This window comes from Carassius carassius, chromosome 21 (assembly GCF_963082965.1).
Source record: "Carassius carassius chromosome 21, fCarCar2.1, whole genome shotgun sequence".
NCBI classification, from domain to species: Eukaryota; Metazoa; Chordata; class Actinopteri; order Cypriniformes; family Cyprinidae; genus Carassius; species Carassius carassius.
In genome coordinates this window covers 16,232,258-16,253,573 of record NC_081775.1, presented here as the reverse complement: position 1 = coordinate 16,253,573, position 21,316 = coordinate 16,232,258, and the positions used below count along the sequence as shown (strand labels likewise).

General features: G+C 36.8%; 1 protein-coding gene across 1 annotated transcript in view; it reads left to right on the top strand.

Annotated features, from left to right (window-relative positions):
- Window positions 1-5,317: 5,317 nt before the first annotated feature.
- LOC132097644 (cytospin-A) overlaps window positions 5,318-21,316 on the top strand; it is a 44,287-nt gene continuing 28,288 nt past the window's right edge. The window contains exons 1-4 of the mRNA XM_059503498.1: window positions 5,318-5,693; window positions 20,307-20,472; window positions 20,559-20,712; window positions 20,823-21,154. Of these exons, the coding sequence (XP_059359481.1) occupies window positions 20,344-20,472; window positions 20,559-20,712; window positions 20,823-21,154 (615 nt within the window). The 5' untranslated portion in view covers window positions 5,318-5,693; window positions 20,307-20,343. The remainder of the gene's footprint in view (window positions 5,694-20,306; window positions 20,473-20,558; window positions 20,713-20,822; window positions 21,155-21,316) is intronic.

The following is a 21,316-nucleotide window of genomic DNA, read 5'->3' as shown; positions in this document are numbered from 1 at the left end:
AATAATAAATAAAAGCATATACATCAACTTAAATACAGTTATCTAATAAGCATGTGACGTATTCTGTGTAATAAACTCCTAAACATTGGTGTTTTTTTAAACTGCTGTCTCTGTATATGATGATAGTTTTCTCAAAATAAGTAAAATGCACATGAAGTGACACAGAGCAGTTCTAGAAATTATGTTTATGTGCTCGTGTACTCCTATATTGAGATGGCAGAGGTTGAAAACACTGCGAGCTTCAGTAGGCCTATGTGTAGTAAATGAAACCATGTCTTTGCCATTAATTTACAGGAGGGGCGGACTGGGAAAAAAATTCAGACTGGAAAATTCAAACTCATACAAACAAATTCATGGACAAAACTATTTTTTGTATGGCCCTGACATAAAAAAAAAGGTATAAATCTTTAATTTGGGGACATGCAAAATAATTAAAAGTTCTCTCCTGAACTGCACCTTCACTTCCATTTTTCTCTTCAGTTTCTTTATTTTGCCCTCTTATCCATCTCTCTCGTGACTTTAATACTCAAGATTGAACAAAACTATACTTTACAATACAATACTCTGCAATACTACAATATCTTTATAGAAAAATCCTAATACTGTACGTGAGTCATGTTTTTCCCTTACAAAAATTAACCTTGCTTTTATTAGCCTATATAAAAGTAAAATAACCTTGTTATGTTTTTGTTTTTTTGCAAATGGATTTGTATTTATTTTTAAATAAATACATTTGTAAAAAAATTTTTACATTTTTGGTTACCACATTTAAACAATAGTAACCATTTTCTCTGGATTTATAGTTAAATATTAAAATGTTAATTTTCGTAAGGGTTGTGTTGTTGTCTGTCGTAGCTCCCCCTAAACCTATAAAAAAATCGGATTTTTTTTCAGATAAATTCCTACTGTAGCATTACAACAGATAATAATGATGTCCTTTATATAGTATTTTGAGTGATGACTGGTGAGCAACGTGCTGCTGCTTGATTAAATAAAAAAAAAAACAAAGACAAAAAAGCATCTTTACAGATGAAACTGACCTGAAAGCCTGAACAGTAGTTCAGCTTCTCTGCTCCAGCAATCCTCTCTCTCCCTCTCTCTCTCCCTCTCTCTCTCCCTCTCTCTCTCTCTCTCTCTCTCTCTCTCGCATTGATTACTCTGAGTCTGATCCAAACCGTTTGGCGGAGGCGCGGAGTGCGCGCGAGTCATGACTAACACTTCATGATTTATTAGAGATTTAATTATCAAATGGCGGATTCGCAAATGATCGCTTTAGTACATTCGGCAGGGAATTATACAATAATGATATTAAATAGTGGGGCAAAATCGGCTGCCAGGTCACCGGGAATTGTCCCGGTTCTCCCGGTGTCCAGTCCGCGCCTGATTTCCACAGACAGGCAGAATGTGCAAGTCATATATTGAATTTTTGGGGCTTTATATTCACAGACACTAGTCGATGTCATGTTTTGATTCAAGTGTACTGACCTACTTTTGATTTAGTCATCCAAAATGTGGCATATTCCGTCCGCGTTAGGCATTCCGTTTTTATGACTGGATTCTACGAACCAGACTGTGTTTCCGCATCCCGGAAATTATTAGGGCGGTATGTCTCAGAATAGTCAGTGCAATTTGGGAAAGAAATAAGTTAAATCTGTATGTGGATGTGTGTAAATATTCAAATGTAATCCCCTTTGTAATCGTTAAAAATTTCATAAGTAACTGTAATTTAATTACTCATTTTTTCGTAGTAACTGTAACTAATTACAGTTACAATAATTTTGTAATTAAATTACGTAACGCCGTTACATGTAACTAGTTACTCCCCAACACTGTTAGTATGTTATGTGTAAGCCAGGTTAAAGAGATGGGTCTTTAATCTAGATTTAAACTGCAAGAGTGTGTCTGCCTCCCGAACAATGTTAGGTATGTTATTCCAATTGCTGCTGCATTTTGGACTAGCTGTAGTTTGTTTACTAAGCAGAACAACCACCCAATAAAGCATTACAATAATCTAACCTTGAGGTCATAAATGCATGGATTAACATTTCTGCATTTGACATTAGAGAGCATAGGCCGTAATTTAGATATATTTTTGAGATGGAAAAATGCAGTTTTACAAATCCTAGGAACGTGGCTTTCTAAGGAAAGATTGCGATCAAATAGCACACCTAGGTTCCTAACTGATGACGAAGAATTGACAGAGCAACCATCAAGTCTTAGACAGTGTTCTAGGTTATTACAAGCAGAGTTTTAGGTCCTATAATTAACATTAATCCTATAATTTTTTCAGAATTTAGCAGTAAGAAATTACTCGTCATCCAGTTTTTTATATCGACTATGCATTCCATTAGTTTTTCAAATTGGTGTGTTTCACCGGGCTGTGAAGAAATATAGAGCTGAGTATCATCAGCATAACAGTGAAAGCTAACACCATGTTTCCTGATGATATCTCCCAAGGGTAACATATAAAGCGTGAAGAGTAGCGGCCCTAGTACTGAGCCTTGAGGTACTCCATACTGCACTTGTGATCGATATGATACAACTTCATTCACTGCTACGAATTGATGGCGGTCATATAAGTACGATTTAAACCATGCTAATGCACTTCCATTAATGCCAACAAAGTGTTCAAGTCTATGCAAAAGAATGTTGTGGTCAATTGTGTCAAACGCAGCACTAAGATCCAATAAAACTAATAGAGAAATACACCCACGATCAGATGATAAGAGCAGATCATTTGTAACTCTAAGGAGAGCAGTCTAAGTACTATGATACGGTCTAAATCCTGACTGGAAATCCTCACATATACCATTTTTCTCTAAGAAGGAATATAATTGTGAGGATACCACCTTTTCTAGTATCTTGGACAGAAAAGGGAGATTCGAGATTGGTCTATAATTAACTAGTTCTTTGGGGTCAAGTTGTGGTTTTTTGATGAGAGGCTTAATAAAAGCCAGTTTGAAGGTTTTGGGGGACATATCCTAATGACAATGAGGAATTAATAATAGTCAGAAGAGGATCTATGACTTCTGGAAGCACCTCTTTTAGGAGCTTAGATGGTATAGGGTCTAACATACATGTTGTTGGTTTAGATGATTTAACAAGTTTATACAATTCTTTCTCTCCTATAGTAGAGAATGAGTGGAACTGTTCCTCAGGGGGTCTATAGTGCACTGTCTGATGCGATACTGTAGCTGACGGCTGAATGGTTGCAATTTGATCTCTAATAGTATCAATTTTAGAAGTAAAGTATTTCATAAAGTCATTACTGCTGTGGTGTTGGGTAATGTCAACACTTGTTGAGGCTTTATTTTTTGTTAATTTAACCACTGTATTGAATAAATACCTTGGGTTATGTTTGTTTTCTTCTAAAAGAGAAGAAAAGTAATCGGATTTAGCAGTTTTTAATGCTTTTCTGTAGGATAGGTTACTTTCCCGCCAAGCAATACGAAATACCTCTAGTTTTGTTTTCCTCCAGCTGTGCTCCATTTTTTTTCAACATAGATTTTATTTGTAAACAGCTTATATATATATATATATATATATATATATATATATATATATATATATATATTTAATGCATATAATTTATGGTTGTCAATAATAGCAGTTTTTTGGTGTTGAGTTTTTCGAAATTGATTTTGAATAATTCAGATTGCTTTCATTTATTTATTTAAAAATGTTTTGTGTTATGTTGTACATTGTTGATAGTTTTCATACTTAAGCTGTGAAAGGAGCATTTTTATGGGCTCAACAGCTTTTATGATGCAGAAGCCACTTTAGTTTTTGATTCTGAATATATTATTCAGTTTTTTTAATTTCAGAAAACATTGTGATATACAGTATTCAGTTTGTGCTGGTCCGACTTAAATTAAATAGTGTTTAAAAATTACTTTCGGTTTAAGTCAGTTTTGTGTTTGTATAGGCCATAATGCATAAAAGGGCATTAACGGGAACATTAAAGAATATTCTTTAAAAAAGTAACTAAAAAGTTACTTTTAACAGTAATGCATTACTTTTTGATGTAAGTAATCAACAAAGTAACTGTTACTTTTTGAATGAAGTAACAAGTAACTGTAACTAGTTACTATTTCTTAGTAACTAGCACAACACTGGACATTAGTCCCACATTGGTAACAAGAATTCAAAATTGCAGGCTTCATGGAAAATAAATGAAAAATTTAAATCTAATTTAATATTCTTGTTTTTCCTGCTGATTAAACAAATTAAAATAATTTTAAAGTTTTGATCATTAAAAAAAAAAAAAGTTATCCTAGGCTCACCAAGGTTCATTCGAGTCAGCATTATGCTAAAACCCTGATTTGGTCCGCAAGAAACATTTCTTATTATTATCAACGTTAAAAATAATTGTGCTGCTTAAACACTATGTAAATTTTGGCGCTCTTGCGGTTAATTAACAGGACCTCATGCATCCCGCGGAAGAACATTGTAACAGGAGCTACTTCTCCAAGAAGACCACAGCTATGTCTATGGCGATTCACGCAGGTTTGTGTTACTCCGCAGAGGTGACGACCACTGATCTATCAGTGGTGACCCGAACAGGCTAACGTTATAGTATAAAATAATCATTTATTATGAATGTACCGTAATGATTTGGGAGGAATTTATGATGTACTCGGTCATTATATACATTTAACATATTTTGTGTTGCTTTAATATTTTTGTGGAACCTAATATATTTTTTCATGATTTTTTGAAAAGAACAGCATTTTTTTAAAAGTATAAATACTTTGTAACATTATACATGTATTTACTGACACTTTTTGGTCAGTTTAATTAATAAAGGTTACAAAAATAATGAATAATATTTTTTTTAATCCTAATGACCTTAAACTAGTATTGAGCAGCGGCCTTTCAGTGACAATTTCCTTCAAATCTGAAGAGGTTCAGAATTTTAAAGAGCTTTTTCCTACCTTGTAAGTGTAAAGTCCTACTTTTCATATGTATTTCACTTCCAGACATGTAACCCAGTAAGGCTTTGTAATGTACTAAATTATTAAAATCGACAATGTGTGCTTTGGACAGAACAACGTCGATAAAGCACGCATCCATATCCATAATAGACTTTAGTGAACTGTTGCGTATGCTTTTCAATAATGTCAAAGTGTATTATGGCTAAAGCTGCTGTATGTTCAGTGCAGAAATGATTCATCCTTACCTTCAGTGACTCATGAGATACATTCGAGTAAATGATTGGCAATTTAAGACACAGAGCAGACACAAGTCAGATTAGAAAAGAAGACGGCAAAGTTATGAGAGAGGGATCGGGACAGTTTATCGTGTTTGTGCATAACTTATAGACTACTACTGTAGTAGATTTAGATATGTATTAGTATGGCAGGTTAATGCAGGTTGTTTCCAGGCAGCTAACAGAATGAATATTTCATGCTGCACAGCTGTACTCTGGACACATGTGGTGGGCGGGCGCAGAGAGACAGAGTGTGTGTGTGTTTGTGTGTGTGTGTGTGTGTGGTGATTTGATCTAATGTGTGTGTGTGTTTGTCTATAGTCTGTCAGTCGCGCTGTATGCAGTGGCCAGCCATCCGTGTAGCATGAAACGATGCCACACCACCCAAATCTCCGGAATATCCTTTGTTATCAACATTTGAACACTACCCAGAAGATCGTCTACCCTGACGGACGCTTAAACAGACCGAAAGGAGGGAGCCAAGGTAATAAATGAGCCATTTATTTCACCTCGCATCCTGTTGAAGTAGCACATCCTGTTAGCATTAGCGGTTAGCAAACTGTAAACTCACAACCATGATGTGACAAACACTGGAGTGATGAAAGAGGATGTCGCAGGGTGCATAAATTGATCATATTTTTGCGATTAGCCGGGTTTTATGTTTCTCGTGTTGTTATGAAACATTGAGGGATGGTGGTTACTGTAGTTCGCGAACTGGACAGTCAAACCCTGATAGGTCATGTCAATCAATGTGTCAGATTTATCTGGGAAATAAATGACGGTTTTTAGCTAAAGGTTCACTCAAATGTTTGTACTATTAGTAGGTTCCTTATGATTTAAAACATTCATGCAATATACTGAATAAACAGTTTTTTTTATTATGTTTCTTATATTTTCTTTTTATATTTGAGTATATGTAAAAAATGTCATTACCTACTTTGTTAACCCCCAAATTGCTTTGTATTTTAACCCCCCCTTCCATTTTAACCATTCATTTCCTGTAGCAAAGTTCACAAATTACTTTTAAATACCATTTAACCTTTTCTAATCAATTAACAAATATTTGTTCATATTGCAAGTGCCAAGTCACCAAGATTCATACCTTTCCAAATGTGGAAAAAAGTTAAATTCAAACCATCATTTCTTGTTTCTCTGTCTAAAATGACAGAACACCAGAGGATGTGTTGAGGTAAGAAAACCTCACAGTGATTTTGATGCAGAGCAAGACATTTTCCTTTACTTTCGCCTCTTTCCGTTTGTGGAAAAATATCTTCTTAAACTATTTATCACAAATGCAGTTGTGTTTGGGGAATGGGACTTATGCAATAAGAGTTACAGCCTGCTTGGCCTCCTCTCGATCCTTGGCTTCAGCAGGACAGTCATCCCAAGTGAAAAAGTTCTTGGAGGCCATCCTCTTAAGATCTAATAAACCACCAGAAAGGCCTCCAAACAAAACACATTCCTAGAGCTGAAGCAGTGGGAGGGTTTCTGTTGCAATGTGCGTATGGCTTCACATGTAGAAACACTGAGACCATGCTGAGATGATTCAAAGTGTGTGTGGGAAAAGGATGCCCCTCGTGTCATTCCTTCTATGAGTACATTCTCATTGGGCTTCATAACCCTTGCTGTGATTGTCAAGTTCAAGGGTGCTTTTAGGTTTCTGGATAAGGCAAAAAAATTATAATTTTGGATGCTAACACAACTAAAGGATGGGCTCACTAATTTTATTGCATTTGAAGATTGCCAACAGATGTGTTATTTGTGGTTTGATGGAGCAAGATTTTCAGACATTTCACTGCATTTGAAGTTCTTGTGCAATTCGAGTAGTGTTTCAGATAAAAGATGAAGTGGAAAATAGGGATTACAAGAGCTGAACTGTGATTTAATTGTCTGTTGTTGTTGGTGTTGTTGTTTTTTTTTTTTAACCTTTTCCATCATTCAAATGTTGGGACACATTAAATTGATCAAAAGTGCCTGTAAATACTAGGGCTGAATGATAAATCGTATGCGATATTTAATGTGCATCTTGTCAGTAAAGCCGGTTCTGTAATCAGCTGCAAATCTCTACACGTGCGTGATTTCACATGGAGCGGCATTAACTACACAGAGCCGTTGTTCACTGACCAGCTGCGCAAAACTACAATCATATTTTGCGCATGTTTTGCACAGCTCGTCTGTGAACTCTTCCTCTGTATAAGCTGTGAATTTTAATTGCATCTGGAAAAACAGTGTGCATTAATCTCACTAGATTTGTAACGTAAATCATTTTATAAACCTTTGCCAACACAGGAGAATACATCAACCATGTTTTAATACATAATATACTAATGTTGGTTATGTTCATATTATGTATAGGCATATTACATTATGCATTTTAACAGTGTTTTTCAATACAATCGTGTAATTTCTTGGTTTTGATATTTTATTTGAGCCAATTATTATTGCCTCATCGTTAGTTTATATATAAATACTTATACTAAGGCCTGGTTTTCACTTAGGTATGTTTGTGTTACTAAAAAAATATCAGATTACTCAATTGTCAAAATAATCAGTAGATTACTTGATTACCAAAATACAGCCCTAGATTAGTTAAAATATTTCTAAATACAACTGTATTGTTTTACTTTTTGTAATTTAAAGACAAATATTGTCATTTAAAATTTGTTAAATTTTATTCAAATATTGTCACGTTCTTGTGAACCAAGTATCTGGATTTTGTCTCATCTCGTGAGCTAAGTGTATTGTCACACCCCTCGTGTTGGTAAGCGGTGATATAGCTCATACATTTCCAAGTGTACGATACAGCTTTAATACTTCAGGTCAATCATATATTCATGAAATAGAAAATCAGCTTGAAAGAAAGCAATAACTTTGCCATAGCATCCTTTCGAATGTTAAAGTTGTCACCGCCATTGTGCTGCCCTGCCAGTTCAGGCTCAGGAAGTTTTTTTTTTTTTTTTGCTTTAGCCCCTGAAAATGATGATGGATGGGAAAGCTGTTACCATTCGCCTTTTTATCACCTTACATTCAAATAAGACATAGAATGTAAAAGATCTCAGGGATAAACAATAAATCTATTGGGCAATAAATAATCTGTCCACGCTAAAATAAAAAAATGTTGTAGAATTACAGCCAAGCAGATCTGTGAAAGCAGAGAATAAAACTAAGAACAAATAGTATCTTATTTCCAGAACTTGAAATATATTTCCTACAGCATCCAGGTCATTCATGTTTCACGTTTAATATTAATGAGGAGCAGGATTTAAAGGGATAGTTCACCCAAAAATCATAATTTAATAACTCACCCTCATGTCGTTCCAAACTAGTGCTGCAACGATGCGTCGACGTCATCGATTACGTCGACTACAAAAATACGTGTCATACTGTTTACATCTCGCGTAATGGCATACTGGGAATGGAGAAAGTTGCATTCTATCACAAAAACAGAAACCACTGTTATCAAAAGTATGGGAATACTTCAAACAGAGGCCAAATAAAATGGCCATTTTTTCCCTTTGAAAAACCAATATGGTGTACCACGGCAGCACAACTTCGATGCACGAGCACCTCAGAGGAAAACATCCTGGCGCTCTCCGGTGTTACGGTTTAACTTGTTACCGTGTGATCTGGTGACCAACTTCCTGGTTCAGGTCTCTGCTGCAGTGATGGAACGACCGCAGTAGATTCGGCGATTCTAAAAGTACAAACTGATGTGATATTATTAAGTGTCTAATAAATGCAGACTTGCTCATTGCATGATTCTGATATTCTTGTAAAGATTACAAGTTATTGGTATGATCACCCGTAGCGGCTGAAGTAAGGATAAAATAAAAAATAAAGTAAGTCTTTGTTGGTGCGGGTTTCGAACAAGCATTAGGGGCCATTCACATATCGCGCCTAAAAACGCGTGGAAAACGCTAGTCGCGCCGCTTTCTCCTTCTTTCCAAAGCGCTCGGGCAGTTGCGACCCTGGCATGTCTGCCGTTGCCAAGCAACCCTAGACGCGCTCTCTCCATGAAGACGCGGAAATTTCAGCAAAGGATAAATGGATTTGCAGCACTAAAAATCGCTTGCAGTAGCTCTGCTACTAAATTTATTTCAAAATGGCAATCCATATACAGCTATGATCAGCAGTTCCTTCATCTTAGCTGAGCTTTCAATGTTGTTACAGGAAAGGATGAAACTGGTTGGTTAGTTTTTGTCACATGACCCGCGGTACGCTTGCGGCATTCTGAAAAGTTGAGATGTTTTTAACTCTACCTCGATGCGGTGCGGACGCGCCTGTTTTCGCATGCGCGTCGCGACCGCATTGCTTCCATTATGAGCATGCATACCGCGCGCATAGATTGGAAATAACGAACTTGAGCGCGCAAAAGATGCGATATGTGAACGGTCCCTTAACAGACAGCGCGCCGCGAGACAACAGTCACAGACCACTGAGCTACCCAGAATCAGCTCCAGATCTCTGGAAACCATGCTAAACCATAGCAGAACCCTGACTACATTTTATGGTTTATGATGCTAAAGAATATTTCATGACGTCTCAGACTACTGTGGTTTAATTATAAGCGCTATCGTAAACTCATATTAATCATAGTAAAATAATTTTCTTTGCCTCTTTATTTTTGTATACTGTAAAAACTTCAGCCACATTGTTTGAAAATGAATAAAGGTTGAAATATTATATTAGAAGTTGTACTTATATTTTTTTGTAAAGTTATCCAAAGGATTCATTAGCTAATCAAAAAAAAGAACATTAGATTAATTATTTATTGTAATAAAAATAATCGTTAAGATTAGTCGACAGAAAAAATAATCGTTAGTTGCAGCTCTATTCCAAACCAGTAAGACCTCCATTTATCTTCGTAACACAGTTTAAGATATTTTAGATTTAGTCCGAGAGCTCTCAGTCCCTCCATTGAAACTGTGTGTACAGTATACTGTCCATGTCCAGAAAGGTAAGAAAAACATCTTCAAAGTAGTCCATGTGACATCAGAGGGTCAGATATATTTTGAAGCATCGAAAATACATTTTGGTCCAAAAATAGCAAAAACTATGACTTTATTCAGCATTATTCTTCTCTTCCGTGTCTGTTGTGAGAGAGTTCAAATCAAAGCAGTTTGTCATATCCGGTTCGCGAACGAATCATTCGATGTTACCGGATCTTTTTGAACCAGTTCACCAAATCGAACTGAATCGTTTTAAACGGTTCGCGTCTCCAATACGCATTAATCCACAAATGACTTGAGCTGTTAACTTTTTAAATTTGGCTGACACTCCCTCTGAGTTAAAACAAACCAATATCCCGGAGTAATTCATTTACCCAAACAGTACACTGACTGAACTGCTGTAAAGAGAGAACTGAAGATGAACACCGAGTCGAGCTCAGATGCTCTGTGTGTCGGTTTGCTTCACGCTGAATCACACATGCGCAGTATCATCAGCTCCTCGGTTCTCGAATCGGACGCGTCTGACAGAAACGCTTCTTGACTCGTGAGCGAGTCATTATCTGTTCATCTTCAGTTCTCTCTTCACAGCAGTTCAGTCAGTGTACTGTTTGAGTACATTAATTACTCCGGGATATTGGTTTGTTTTAACTCAGAGGGAGTGTCAGCCAAATTTAAAAAGTTAACAGCTTAAGTCATTTGTGGATTAATGCTTATTAAATATGCAAACCATTTAAAACTATTCAGTTCGATTTGGTGTATGTGACAAACTGCTTTGTTTTGAACTCTCTCACAACAGACACGGAAGAGAAGACAATGCTGAATAAAGTCGTAGTTTTTGCTATTTTTGGACCAAAATGTATTTTCGATGCTTCAAAATATATCTGACCCTCTGATGTCACATGGACTACTTTGATGATGTTTTTATTACCTTTCTGGACATGGACAGTATACCGTACACACAGCTTCAATGGAGGGACTGAGAGCTCTCAAACTAAATCTAAAATATCTTAAACTGTGTTCCGAAGACAAACGGAGGTCATACGGGTTTGGAACAACATGAGGGTGAGTTATTAATAACATAATTATGATTTTTGGGTGAACTATCCCTTTAAGTTCAATGTGTTTTTGGGGCATTACAGGCAGGGCTCATTATAGTTCTAAACGAATGTGACTGTGCTGGGTTATGCTTTGAAGTACTAGCATCACTGACTCACAAAATACAAATATTGTTTATTATTTTGAGTTTTGACCACAGCATATTCCCCCTCACTTTTTCCACAAGGCTACCCAAACACAAATGTCCTGACCGCACCGGGCAGGACTCCAAGACCCCCATCACGCTCGGATGAAGAGCACTAAACAAATAGTGCCATCCTAGTGCTCCTGTCACAAACTCCACTGAGACATGCATTTCCAAAGAGAAAGAACAAAGAGTCTAAACAAAGATAGCCACAGGAGTCACTTCTCTGCATATTGACACCTTTTACTGGCCATTTTGGCTGTGAGTGCCTAGTTTCTGAAGGGCCGAAACAATTATAATTGTCAGTTAGACCAAATGCCATTATCCAAGTTAGGTATCAAAACTGGTTATTACTCAGAAGAGCCAGGAGTAGAGATCGACCGATATGGGTTTTTCTATAGCCGATGCCGATGTTTAGAGGTCATTGTCAGCCGATGGCCGATATGTGCTGCCGATTTTTAGGGCCGATATCTTGAAGTTTTCCCCTTCATTTGCATGCAAAAATGTCACACTAATAATAAGTGGATGCACAACATTTCTAAACTTATCATCATTTAGTGAGCACTGACTTGAACCATCTCTCGAATCTTAATTTTGTGCACTGCACGGTATTAAAATAAAAAATGTATCCAAAGTTAACCAAACAAAATCAATAAACAGACCAAGTATTAAATATATAAAACAGGTAATATTGTTTTATATAACTTTGGATACATTTTTTATTTTAATAAAAAGTCAATCATTTACATAAAAGTTTTAGAGCATTTATCAAGTAGAATTTTTCAAGTTTGTTGGAACATAAATGTAAACTTAAATATACATTTAAATAAATAAAAATTTAAAAATTTTACAATTTTAAATTTTTTTTAAAAGCATTTGTTTTTGGTATAAATGACACAGAACATCTAAAGTGCATTCTAATTTCAAACTTACATCGCAGTCTGTTCATTATTAAAATAAAGTACAGTCAACCAAACATTTAAAAGGTTACACTGGTCAGTTTAAATAGACCGTAGTATACCAGTCCACTCTGCTGTTATGCCAAGGACGTTTTTGCTCATGTGTAGAGGATGATCTTTATCGTCTAGTTTACATTAAATAAATAAAAAATATTATAGTTTAACATTCAGATACATTGCGAATATGGAAACATTTGGATATGTGCAGAACGAGATGTGAGCAATAACCTCCAAATACATCTAGTCAAACCCGTATGTATGGATCCTCGTATGGATCGGATAATTTCTCGGATCAGAAAAAAGAAAAGAAAAGGCCAAGACAAATAAACATACGTTTTGTCTTTTTTTATTAACATTAAATTATTAAATTAAAATATATGAAATCAACTTAACGTGCACATAATATCTTCTTTTTAACATAATAGCCCGACTTCTCATCTTCTAGTGTGCTGTGATGAAGTGAGCAGTTATCGTCACAGAGCTCTCTGTCCCCCTGGACGTCCACCCGTCTGTCGTGAGCGCAACAGAGGATGCTCGGGATAGTTCATCCACAACTTTTTTCTTCTCCTGTTCATAAAGATCTGGCACAATCTTTTCACTCTAACCTCTTTCCTCATCATTATATCTGACAGGGAATACAAAATGCGCGGGCCGTTCAAGCGCCTCCGTTCCTCCGCTCGCCATGACCACTGAGTGTGGACTGAACATGCGCAACTTTTTTTTTTTCATAACTCAATCCGCGGGTCACGTGTGTGCCGAACCGAAGATATTGATCTGAACGGATCACGGATCAATGATGATCCGTTGCACCACCACTATAGTGTCATTTGAAAACATTGCAGATGCGTTTTAAAATACAACAACGAGCACCACAAAACCATTTAAAGAGGCACATTCAGCGGTCTCCTCGATGAGAAACAGTCAACAAAGTAAAATGATCTCCAACGTATGGCGCGCTCTCTTCATTTTATCAAATGATCATAATCACATCTATTCATTTTACAGTCCTGCTACTAGCATTTTATTCAGACTAAAACCCCTTTAATTCGGGTGAGAAAGCTTTTTTTTCCAAGTGGCTTTTGCACATAATAATAATACCGCTGCAGACGCATTTTGCAGCATTAAAGTAATTAATTGATCATTAATTTAAACGACGATCTATCATGGAAATTATCGAATATTGACATCCCTAAATACAAATGAGTTGGATGGAAAACTGGTTATTGTCTGCATCAAACCATGCCTCCGAACAAAGTCATTCACCGTTCTGGGCAGCTCCAGCACAGCTGTCTCTCCGAGCACGCTGCTGTCTGTGAGCGAGGCGCAGTAACATCAGAGACAGTTTACTTTGGTAACGTCACGCTGCAGTGTTAGTTAGAGCTGTCAACTTCTCCACCCCATTTACAGAGTGAAATTCTCTGACTACCTTTATCTCCCAGGACTGTTGTTGAATCTTCCAAAACTTTTGGCTTGGGGTGCTTCACATGCAGTGGCAGCAGCAGCACTTTCCACCGCACCAATAACACGGGGCTGCCCGCCGACGTGCCTGACTTTAAATCGGCGCTACTAAACACGGATATCGGCCGATGCCGATATATTAAAAAATGACAAATATCGGCCCGATATATCGGCCGACCGATATATCGGTCGACCTCTAGCCAGGAGCCTAAGTTCATGTCACATGTGTCTTTTTAATAGGCAGGGTCCACAGTGTTATGATGACCTCACTTTAGTAATAAATCATGTGTGAGCATTACACATGCAGCACACACCTCATAATCTGACCTCATCCTGCATGCTCCTGACAGCAAACGATGCCACAGTCAGGAAGTAAGGAGAGCGTTGGAAAAAAAACTCCAGCCACACATATGCTTCTTTTTATTTCATTCTGGCCTTGAAGCCTTGGCCTACCTGGTTATAGATGTATTTCACTATCAGTATGTGATACACAGTATGTGATATACGTCACTGCTGTGACTCATATTTGAGGGCTTGACTGGTAGTGTTAGTGTTGAGTCTCTGTCAGCACCTCTTAAGGCTCACTCTATAGCGGGGTCAGATTGAGGCCAAGTTTGGAAGACACAGTGTATCTTTTATTCTTCATAAGAGACTTCTTTAAAAAAAATTTTTTTTTTTTTTTTAATGATCCCAAAGTTTTGAACAGTACTCATAGAACTCACATTCAGCTGGAGGTAGCTTTCATGTATTCTAGTCAGAATGGTCAACTATTTGACCAACCAATTAGCAAGTTTATATCATTTCGTGATTATTATAAGTCACCATGATATCAAAATTAATATATTGATTTGATAAATTGATTTATTAGTGCATTCCCATACTACTTTTTTTTTCTCGTTTGAGAAGCCGTTTTACTCAGAAATCACACACAGTATGGGAAAATGTGATTTGCAACTTTTCACTGGCTTTGCTGCAAAAAAAAGTTTTTATCATTGTTTTTGACCCATGTTAAATTGTATTCTAATAAATAAGCTGACATCACCCCAAAAATTTTAATACAAGTAAAATTACCACCACAAAGATACCACAGCAAACTACTACTACTACTAGTCTATCAAAAAAAAAAAACGGTGATAAGCAAGAACAAATTAACAATTTACAAGCAATAGCACAAATAAACAGAACAAAGATAAATTAAAGTGTAACTAAACCCCTGTTTAGAGCCTGACTCCACCCACTGACAATATTTGAAAAATGCTGAAAAGTGGGCAGATCACAGCGGAGATAGAGGGGACGAACCTAGGGCGGGGCTGAGCGAGTGCGGCGTGATCCTGAGACTCGCAGTGAAGGATTGATTGACAGCTGCTGTCAGAGACGCTAAAATGGAGAGTGACTGTAATGACGCAAGTAGCTTTGCAACAGAGCGATCATTTGAAGTAGAGGACTTTTTTCTCCCCCTCTTTTACCTGAAGTGGAGGGTGTCGAGGTGTCTGTTCATATCAATTCGAGCCGCTGGCTCAAACTGCGGTCTTACCTCACGCACCGTGTCGCTTTTCAGCACGAGCTGTGTGGAGAAGCCCATTTCCACCTCCATTGCGTTGGAGAAGCAATCCCTTGTAAAACGCAGTTTGCACACCCGAACTTGCGGTCTTCCAGGCCAAATGCATGCAACCACTGGCTCCTAATTTTAAAGTCTGCTGGAAAACTATGCAGTCCAGCAGTGCTGTAGCAACCAGCAACACACCTCCGTACCATCCTGACCACTGTACTAAATACAGATAAATCTACGCTAACTTGAAGATCTAAATAACTATATAATTGCTATGCTAAATAGATGCTATATTAGTCTATACTGGTCGTTACCAATAGCAATTCCAGCTCCTGACTCACTACAGTGATTTTGATGGTTTTATACTGCCAAGGGCGTGGTAGCTCGTACCAAGGGGCGTGGTGAGCTGGAAACCGCTTACGTCACCTGCCACCGCTTACGTCACTTGCCACCGCAACATCCAATAGGAAAAAATCAACTGCAGTAGCCACCGTTCAACCTGAAGAGGGGAGCACTCACACGTTTTTACACCATATATTGTAGAATTAAAACACTTTATACTCAAATGTCAAAAAAGTTACTTGAATCAATGAACAGCACTAATAAAGCCCCATTCTTATAGATCAATAACTAAAAAAAGTTGGTTAAGGGTTTAGTTACTCTTTAAACAGTGCTTTAGGTTTTTAGGTTTGTATGTGTTCAAGTGCATAAATGAATAATCATATGTAAAATTACATTGCATGTTCTTCATGGTATAAATTAAATATAGATTAATCCTTTTTAAAGCTACGAAAGTTATTCAGTCAAGAGCAGTGGGTGTGTTTTTTTTTTGGCCCAAATATAATTATACAAATCCAATTTCTTTCTCAACTGGTTAAGTTGACTTAAAGACATGACATAGACTACTTTTTACCAAAACCGTTTTTTTATTTTTATTTTTTACATCGCGTCCGTTCAAGCGCAAGAACACATGTAAAGAAATGCAATGTGATGCAAATTGCACGTTCCATCTGGCAGCCCTTATTGTCAAGTCCTGTGCTTTAGCTTTACATGTGATACCGCCATTTTCAACTGATGGCAATCATGTATTTCATGTATAAGTTAACTGTTAGGATAAAAAGGATGAATTAATACAAAAAAAATGCACCAACAAGCCAACACAATATTTTCCTCAGGCACAATTAATCCAGTTATTGTTAAAGGAAGTGAGTCTTAAGTCTTAAGTGCCTGAAGATTGGGTGGGATTCTGCCATTCTATAGTCTTGTTGTCATTTTAAGAGTGTGACTTGTTACATGTGATATTAGTGTAAGGAGTTTGCCAGATGAATAGATAATTGTCTGTTAATTGTCTTGTATGTCATCTCAGCTTGCTTTGGATGTACATCTAGACTAAACCTCATATAAAGTTTTTTATGCACATAGTATGCAGTTCGTAAATCTATGTATAATATTTGTTATAATATTGGGCTTCATTGTTATTAAATGTATGCATATATATATCTGGAAGACTGACGCAGCATATCTTTGAAAGGAAAAATCAATCCTGGAGTCGTGCTCTGAACCTCTCCCTTTAAGGGAATGTGTGCTGAAGTCTCTTTTCATTGGGGGGTCTGTAAATTGGAAATGAGCAAACGTTCTCCCACATACCCCCACCCCCTACCTCGCAACAGCTGTAAGATATTAGGCCTTATTTTCTCTTCCATTGAGAGACAGGAGGAACAGGCTCTTTGCATCGCTATGATCAGGCTCCAGAGGACAATGGGGATCCATTAAATGAATGATCTGGAAAGATCTGCACCGTCCAAAAACAAGTGCAGAGGACTGAGTAGGAAAATCGAAGATGTGATTCACGATAGCTTTCCAAAACATATTGGAAAATACTGGAGCCCTATTTTGAAGAACAAAACCAATTTTCACTTTTTCAGTTTTCTCTCAAAATGACAAATATTTTGGGGAATTTGAATATGATTTTCTTAAAGTTCTGTCGTCATTTAGTCATCCTCATGTTGTTCTAAATCTGTGTGGCTTTCTGTCCTCTGCAGAACACATAAGTTATTTTGAAGACTGTTGGCTGCTCTTTTCATGCACTTACAGTGAATGGGAACTTCAGCTTTCAGGCTTCACAGAGGATGGAATATAGTGTACTTTTATGATGCTTATTCAGTGTATTCTGAAGCCATTATGAAAGTTTGTGTGATAAATTGAAATCGAAGTCATCATTACTAATTCACTGAACTATGTCATTCCTTTAGGCTACATTTATAGTTGCAGCCTTTCTAAAGTCTTGTTTATAGGGATGTAACGATTCACTCAACTCATGATTCGATTCACGATTTTGATTTCACGATTCATTTCGATTCACAATTTTATTGTATTTTTTTAAACAAAATTAGATTTAAGATAAATTCTAAATTATACCACTGCATTTTAATCATGATCCAAAGATGCTGCATAAATGCAACTTGACAATTTTTTAAAATCTAAATTAGATTGTACAATTTCAAAATTTTGAAGCAAAAACAGAATTGTTTGACTTTAGCTTTGTGAAACTATACATAAAAATATCTGTATGAAACTGTGGACGAGCTAAACGAGACTCGGATTCACTCTCTGCCAGCAGGTGGCACCTAAAGCATTTCCTTTGTTTTTTGCAGTAAACAAAACAGCACTGCACTTATGAACTTTAATATGAGAGGCAAGATGAAAAGAAAAGATACCATCTTAACTCTTCTAAAGGCAGTAAGTTCCCCTCAGACATGCATTCATATTAACTCCTCCTCCTAAATGAATAGCGATTTGTTTAGTATCTCATCCAATTTAAATCGTCACATAGTTGAAAATTGATTTTCAACTGGCTGGCAGTTAATCATTACATCCCTACTTGCTTATATTAAAAGCGGGATAATATTATACTATGTTATACGTTGGGCTTTTAAATTCTTGAATCTCATTGGCTAAAGAACGTTCTAAGGTGTGCAATTATTTAAAGGGAACCGCACAGCGAATTAACAACGGAAGCATTGGATGAGATGCGAAATAAAATAATCCAACACACGAGCATTTTAAATACAAACACTAGACAAATGCCTTGAAATATATCACCTGATCGATGTCTTGATGTGTGGTGACTGTAGTATAAGCTAAATAATTGACTCTGGGCCATTTAAATTTTGAAAAATAATGCACACCCTTTTAAATCCTTTGACTGAATCATTGATGAGTGAGTTAAACTTGAGTCAAATCAACTGATTCTTTGAAAAAAATCACTCAAAATTATTTGAAATGTTTTTTCAAGTGCATGAGGGTTAATAAATGATCCTTTGTTGGTTTGTTTGTGGTGTGGTTTGCTTTGAAGCTGAATAGTGATATAATGAGGCTCCATTAATGCTCTTCAGATGTTCTTTCTATGATAGAATCTAATAGCTCTGATCTCCAGACACTATTAGTGTGCAATGCCCAGAATGATTAGCCTACCTTGTTGCCCTCTCATTACTTGCAATCTGTTTCTTTGAACCATATGAGTCTGAGATCATGCTTTCACTCCATTTGGAATTTGCCTATAAAAATAAAGTGGTAAAATAAGCAGAATGGTTTCCTGTTGTGCAGATCAGCTCTGGTATTATGTAGATACCGTCTTGAACACATCCAAGATTTTGCTGCCTTTTAAGGCATGGTTTATCAGCAGCATATACAGTAGAGAGTAACACCCCAGCAGACAGACGGCAGGCTCTTCTGTGAACTCATGGTGAAGCCTCAAGCCCAGCTGATGACAAGCTGTGCTTCTACGCCTAGTTCACTGGCCCTTTAATCCACTAGGAGCACATGTGAGCCAGATCCTTGTCATTACAGCCAATCAGAGCTTCAGCAACAGTCTGCATCATGTTAGTTTTGCCAGCATGCTGTTTCTGATAAACTAGCTTTAGGAAAGACATGGCCTGCATCCCAATGTGCATACTATCCATCCTAAATTCTATGTGATAGTAGTAATTTTCAATCCTATTTAGGGCAGATAGGGTGGGATAGTATGGACACTCGGGGATGAGCTTTGCTTTCAGCCTCCAGCCCAACGGAGCATGTGCCGTTCAGCTGTTATTTTAGTGCCTTCTGCCCCCTGGTGGAAGTGAACAGGCATAGACTCCATTTCCTTCTGAAAACTTTCAACAGTCTTTTATCCTCACTTTGCAAGAATAATAATAATAAGATAATAATAATAATCATTATAGAATCTATGATTTACAGATCATGTAGACATTATGATCTTATTTTATACATTTAATTTAATATTTATACATTTTATAAATATCTAGTTTAAAATGTGCCAGATGCAAAGTAATAATTTAATGTGTATTAATGTTTGTCATATGTATTGAAAAACATTTATGCAATTTTTAAAAAGCTTTGATATATGTAATTTATTTAAATTATGTTTTAACAATTAAAAAAATTGTTATAATAATATTTCTGACTTTTTTTTATATATAGTTTTTTTTTTGTTGTAGTAGACTTGCTAGCATTAAATGTTTTTAACATTTTTCAATGTAAAATATTTGTAAAAACAGCAAGTTTTGAATTTAATACCTAATTAAATTTCCTAGGGTAATATAATTTCAAATCGGATCAGAAGAACTGATCGTTCACGCAAAAAGATCTTGTTTTGCCTTTTTTAAATGTTGGTTATTTCTGGCAAAATTTTGATTTGGCTGACGTAAGTATTTCAAATGTTAGTAATATTTTGAAACCACTGCTTCACTGCATCTTATTCATATGCAAAAATATTTTCAGGAAATTTGCACCTTTTATTCCTTCTATCTCTCTCTCTCTCTATTTTTTTATTCTCAGTATGGTTACTAATTTTTGGCATTTTGTTCATTTACTTATCTCTAAATTATAATGTAAATGTGTATTGTATTATTCTTTTTTATTTCTTTTTATCTCTGCACAGACTGAGGGGTAGATGCATCACCCGGAGCGAGCGCAGTATGAAGAAGGCAGGCAGGGCAGTGGGGAATAAGGCAGCAAGTGGAGGAGGTAAAGGTGACGCAGTGACAGCTGGAACCTCTGCTGGCAAAAGCGCAGTTAAGAGCCCTACCACAGCTCCGCTCTCCAAGGTAACATCACCCTCTTGCACAGATTAACAACTTAAACTAATATTTAAGTCACTGTTATTGTTGATTTATTAATCTTTGATCGGCAGGTCAAAAGCAATGATGACCTTCTAGCTGCTATGGCTGGGAGCAGTGCAGGGACAAACAGCAGTGTTGCCAAGGGCAAGAAATCAACCTCTTCTAACTCAACATCCTGCGGAACAAACACTAACAACCCTGACACAAAGACCAAGACCACCTCCGGTATTTAAATGTTTTGTTTAATTTAACCAATAACCAAATAAATATTTAGGCATTGTTTTGACTACTGTTTTGTTTATTTGTTCTCATATTTGACATTATTTCTTCACAAGGCACATCTGGCAAACGGACATCATCCACCGCCTCCAAGGAGTCAAACTCCTCACGAGATCTTTTGCGAAACTCCAGAAACTCCAACAGTAAGAAGCAGTCATCTGCTGGTGCTTCTGATCGAGCCCAGCCCAGGCATTCACGTGGACTGGCCCAAACCTCAGACTCACAGAGCCGCATGAGCAAATCAAAGTCTGACGGACAGCTAAGTGATAAAGTGGCCCTGGAGGCCAAAGTCAAAAATCTGTTAGGTCTGGCCAAGAGCAAAGACGTGGAAATCCTGCAGCTACGGGGTGAGCTGAGGGACATGAGGGTTCAGCTGGGACTGCCTGAGGTTAGATCAACTTCACATTATAATATTGCTGCTTGATCATTTCGATATATCCTACTTCTGTTTTTGGACTATGAATGAACAAATGAACAAAGCAAGACAAAAAAACATTTAATTACACACACATTAAATTCAGACTGAAGTCTCATATCCAAAGTAAAATAT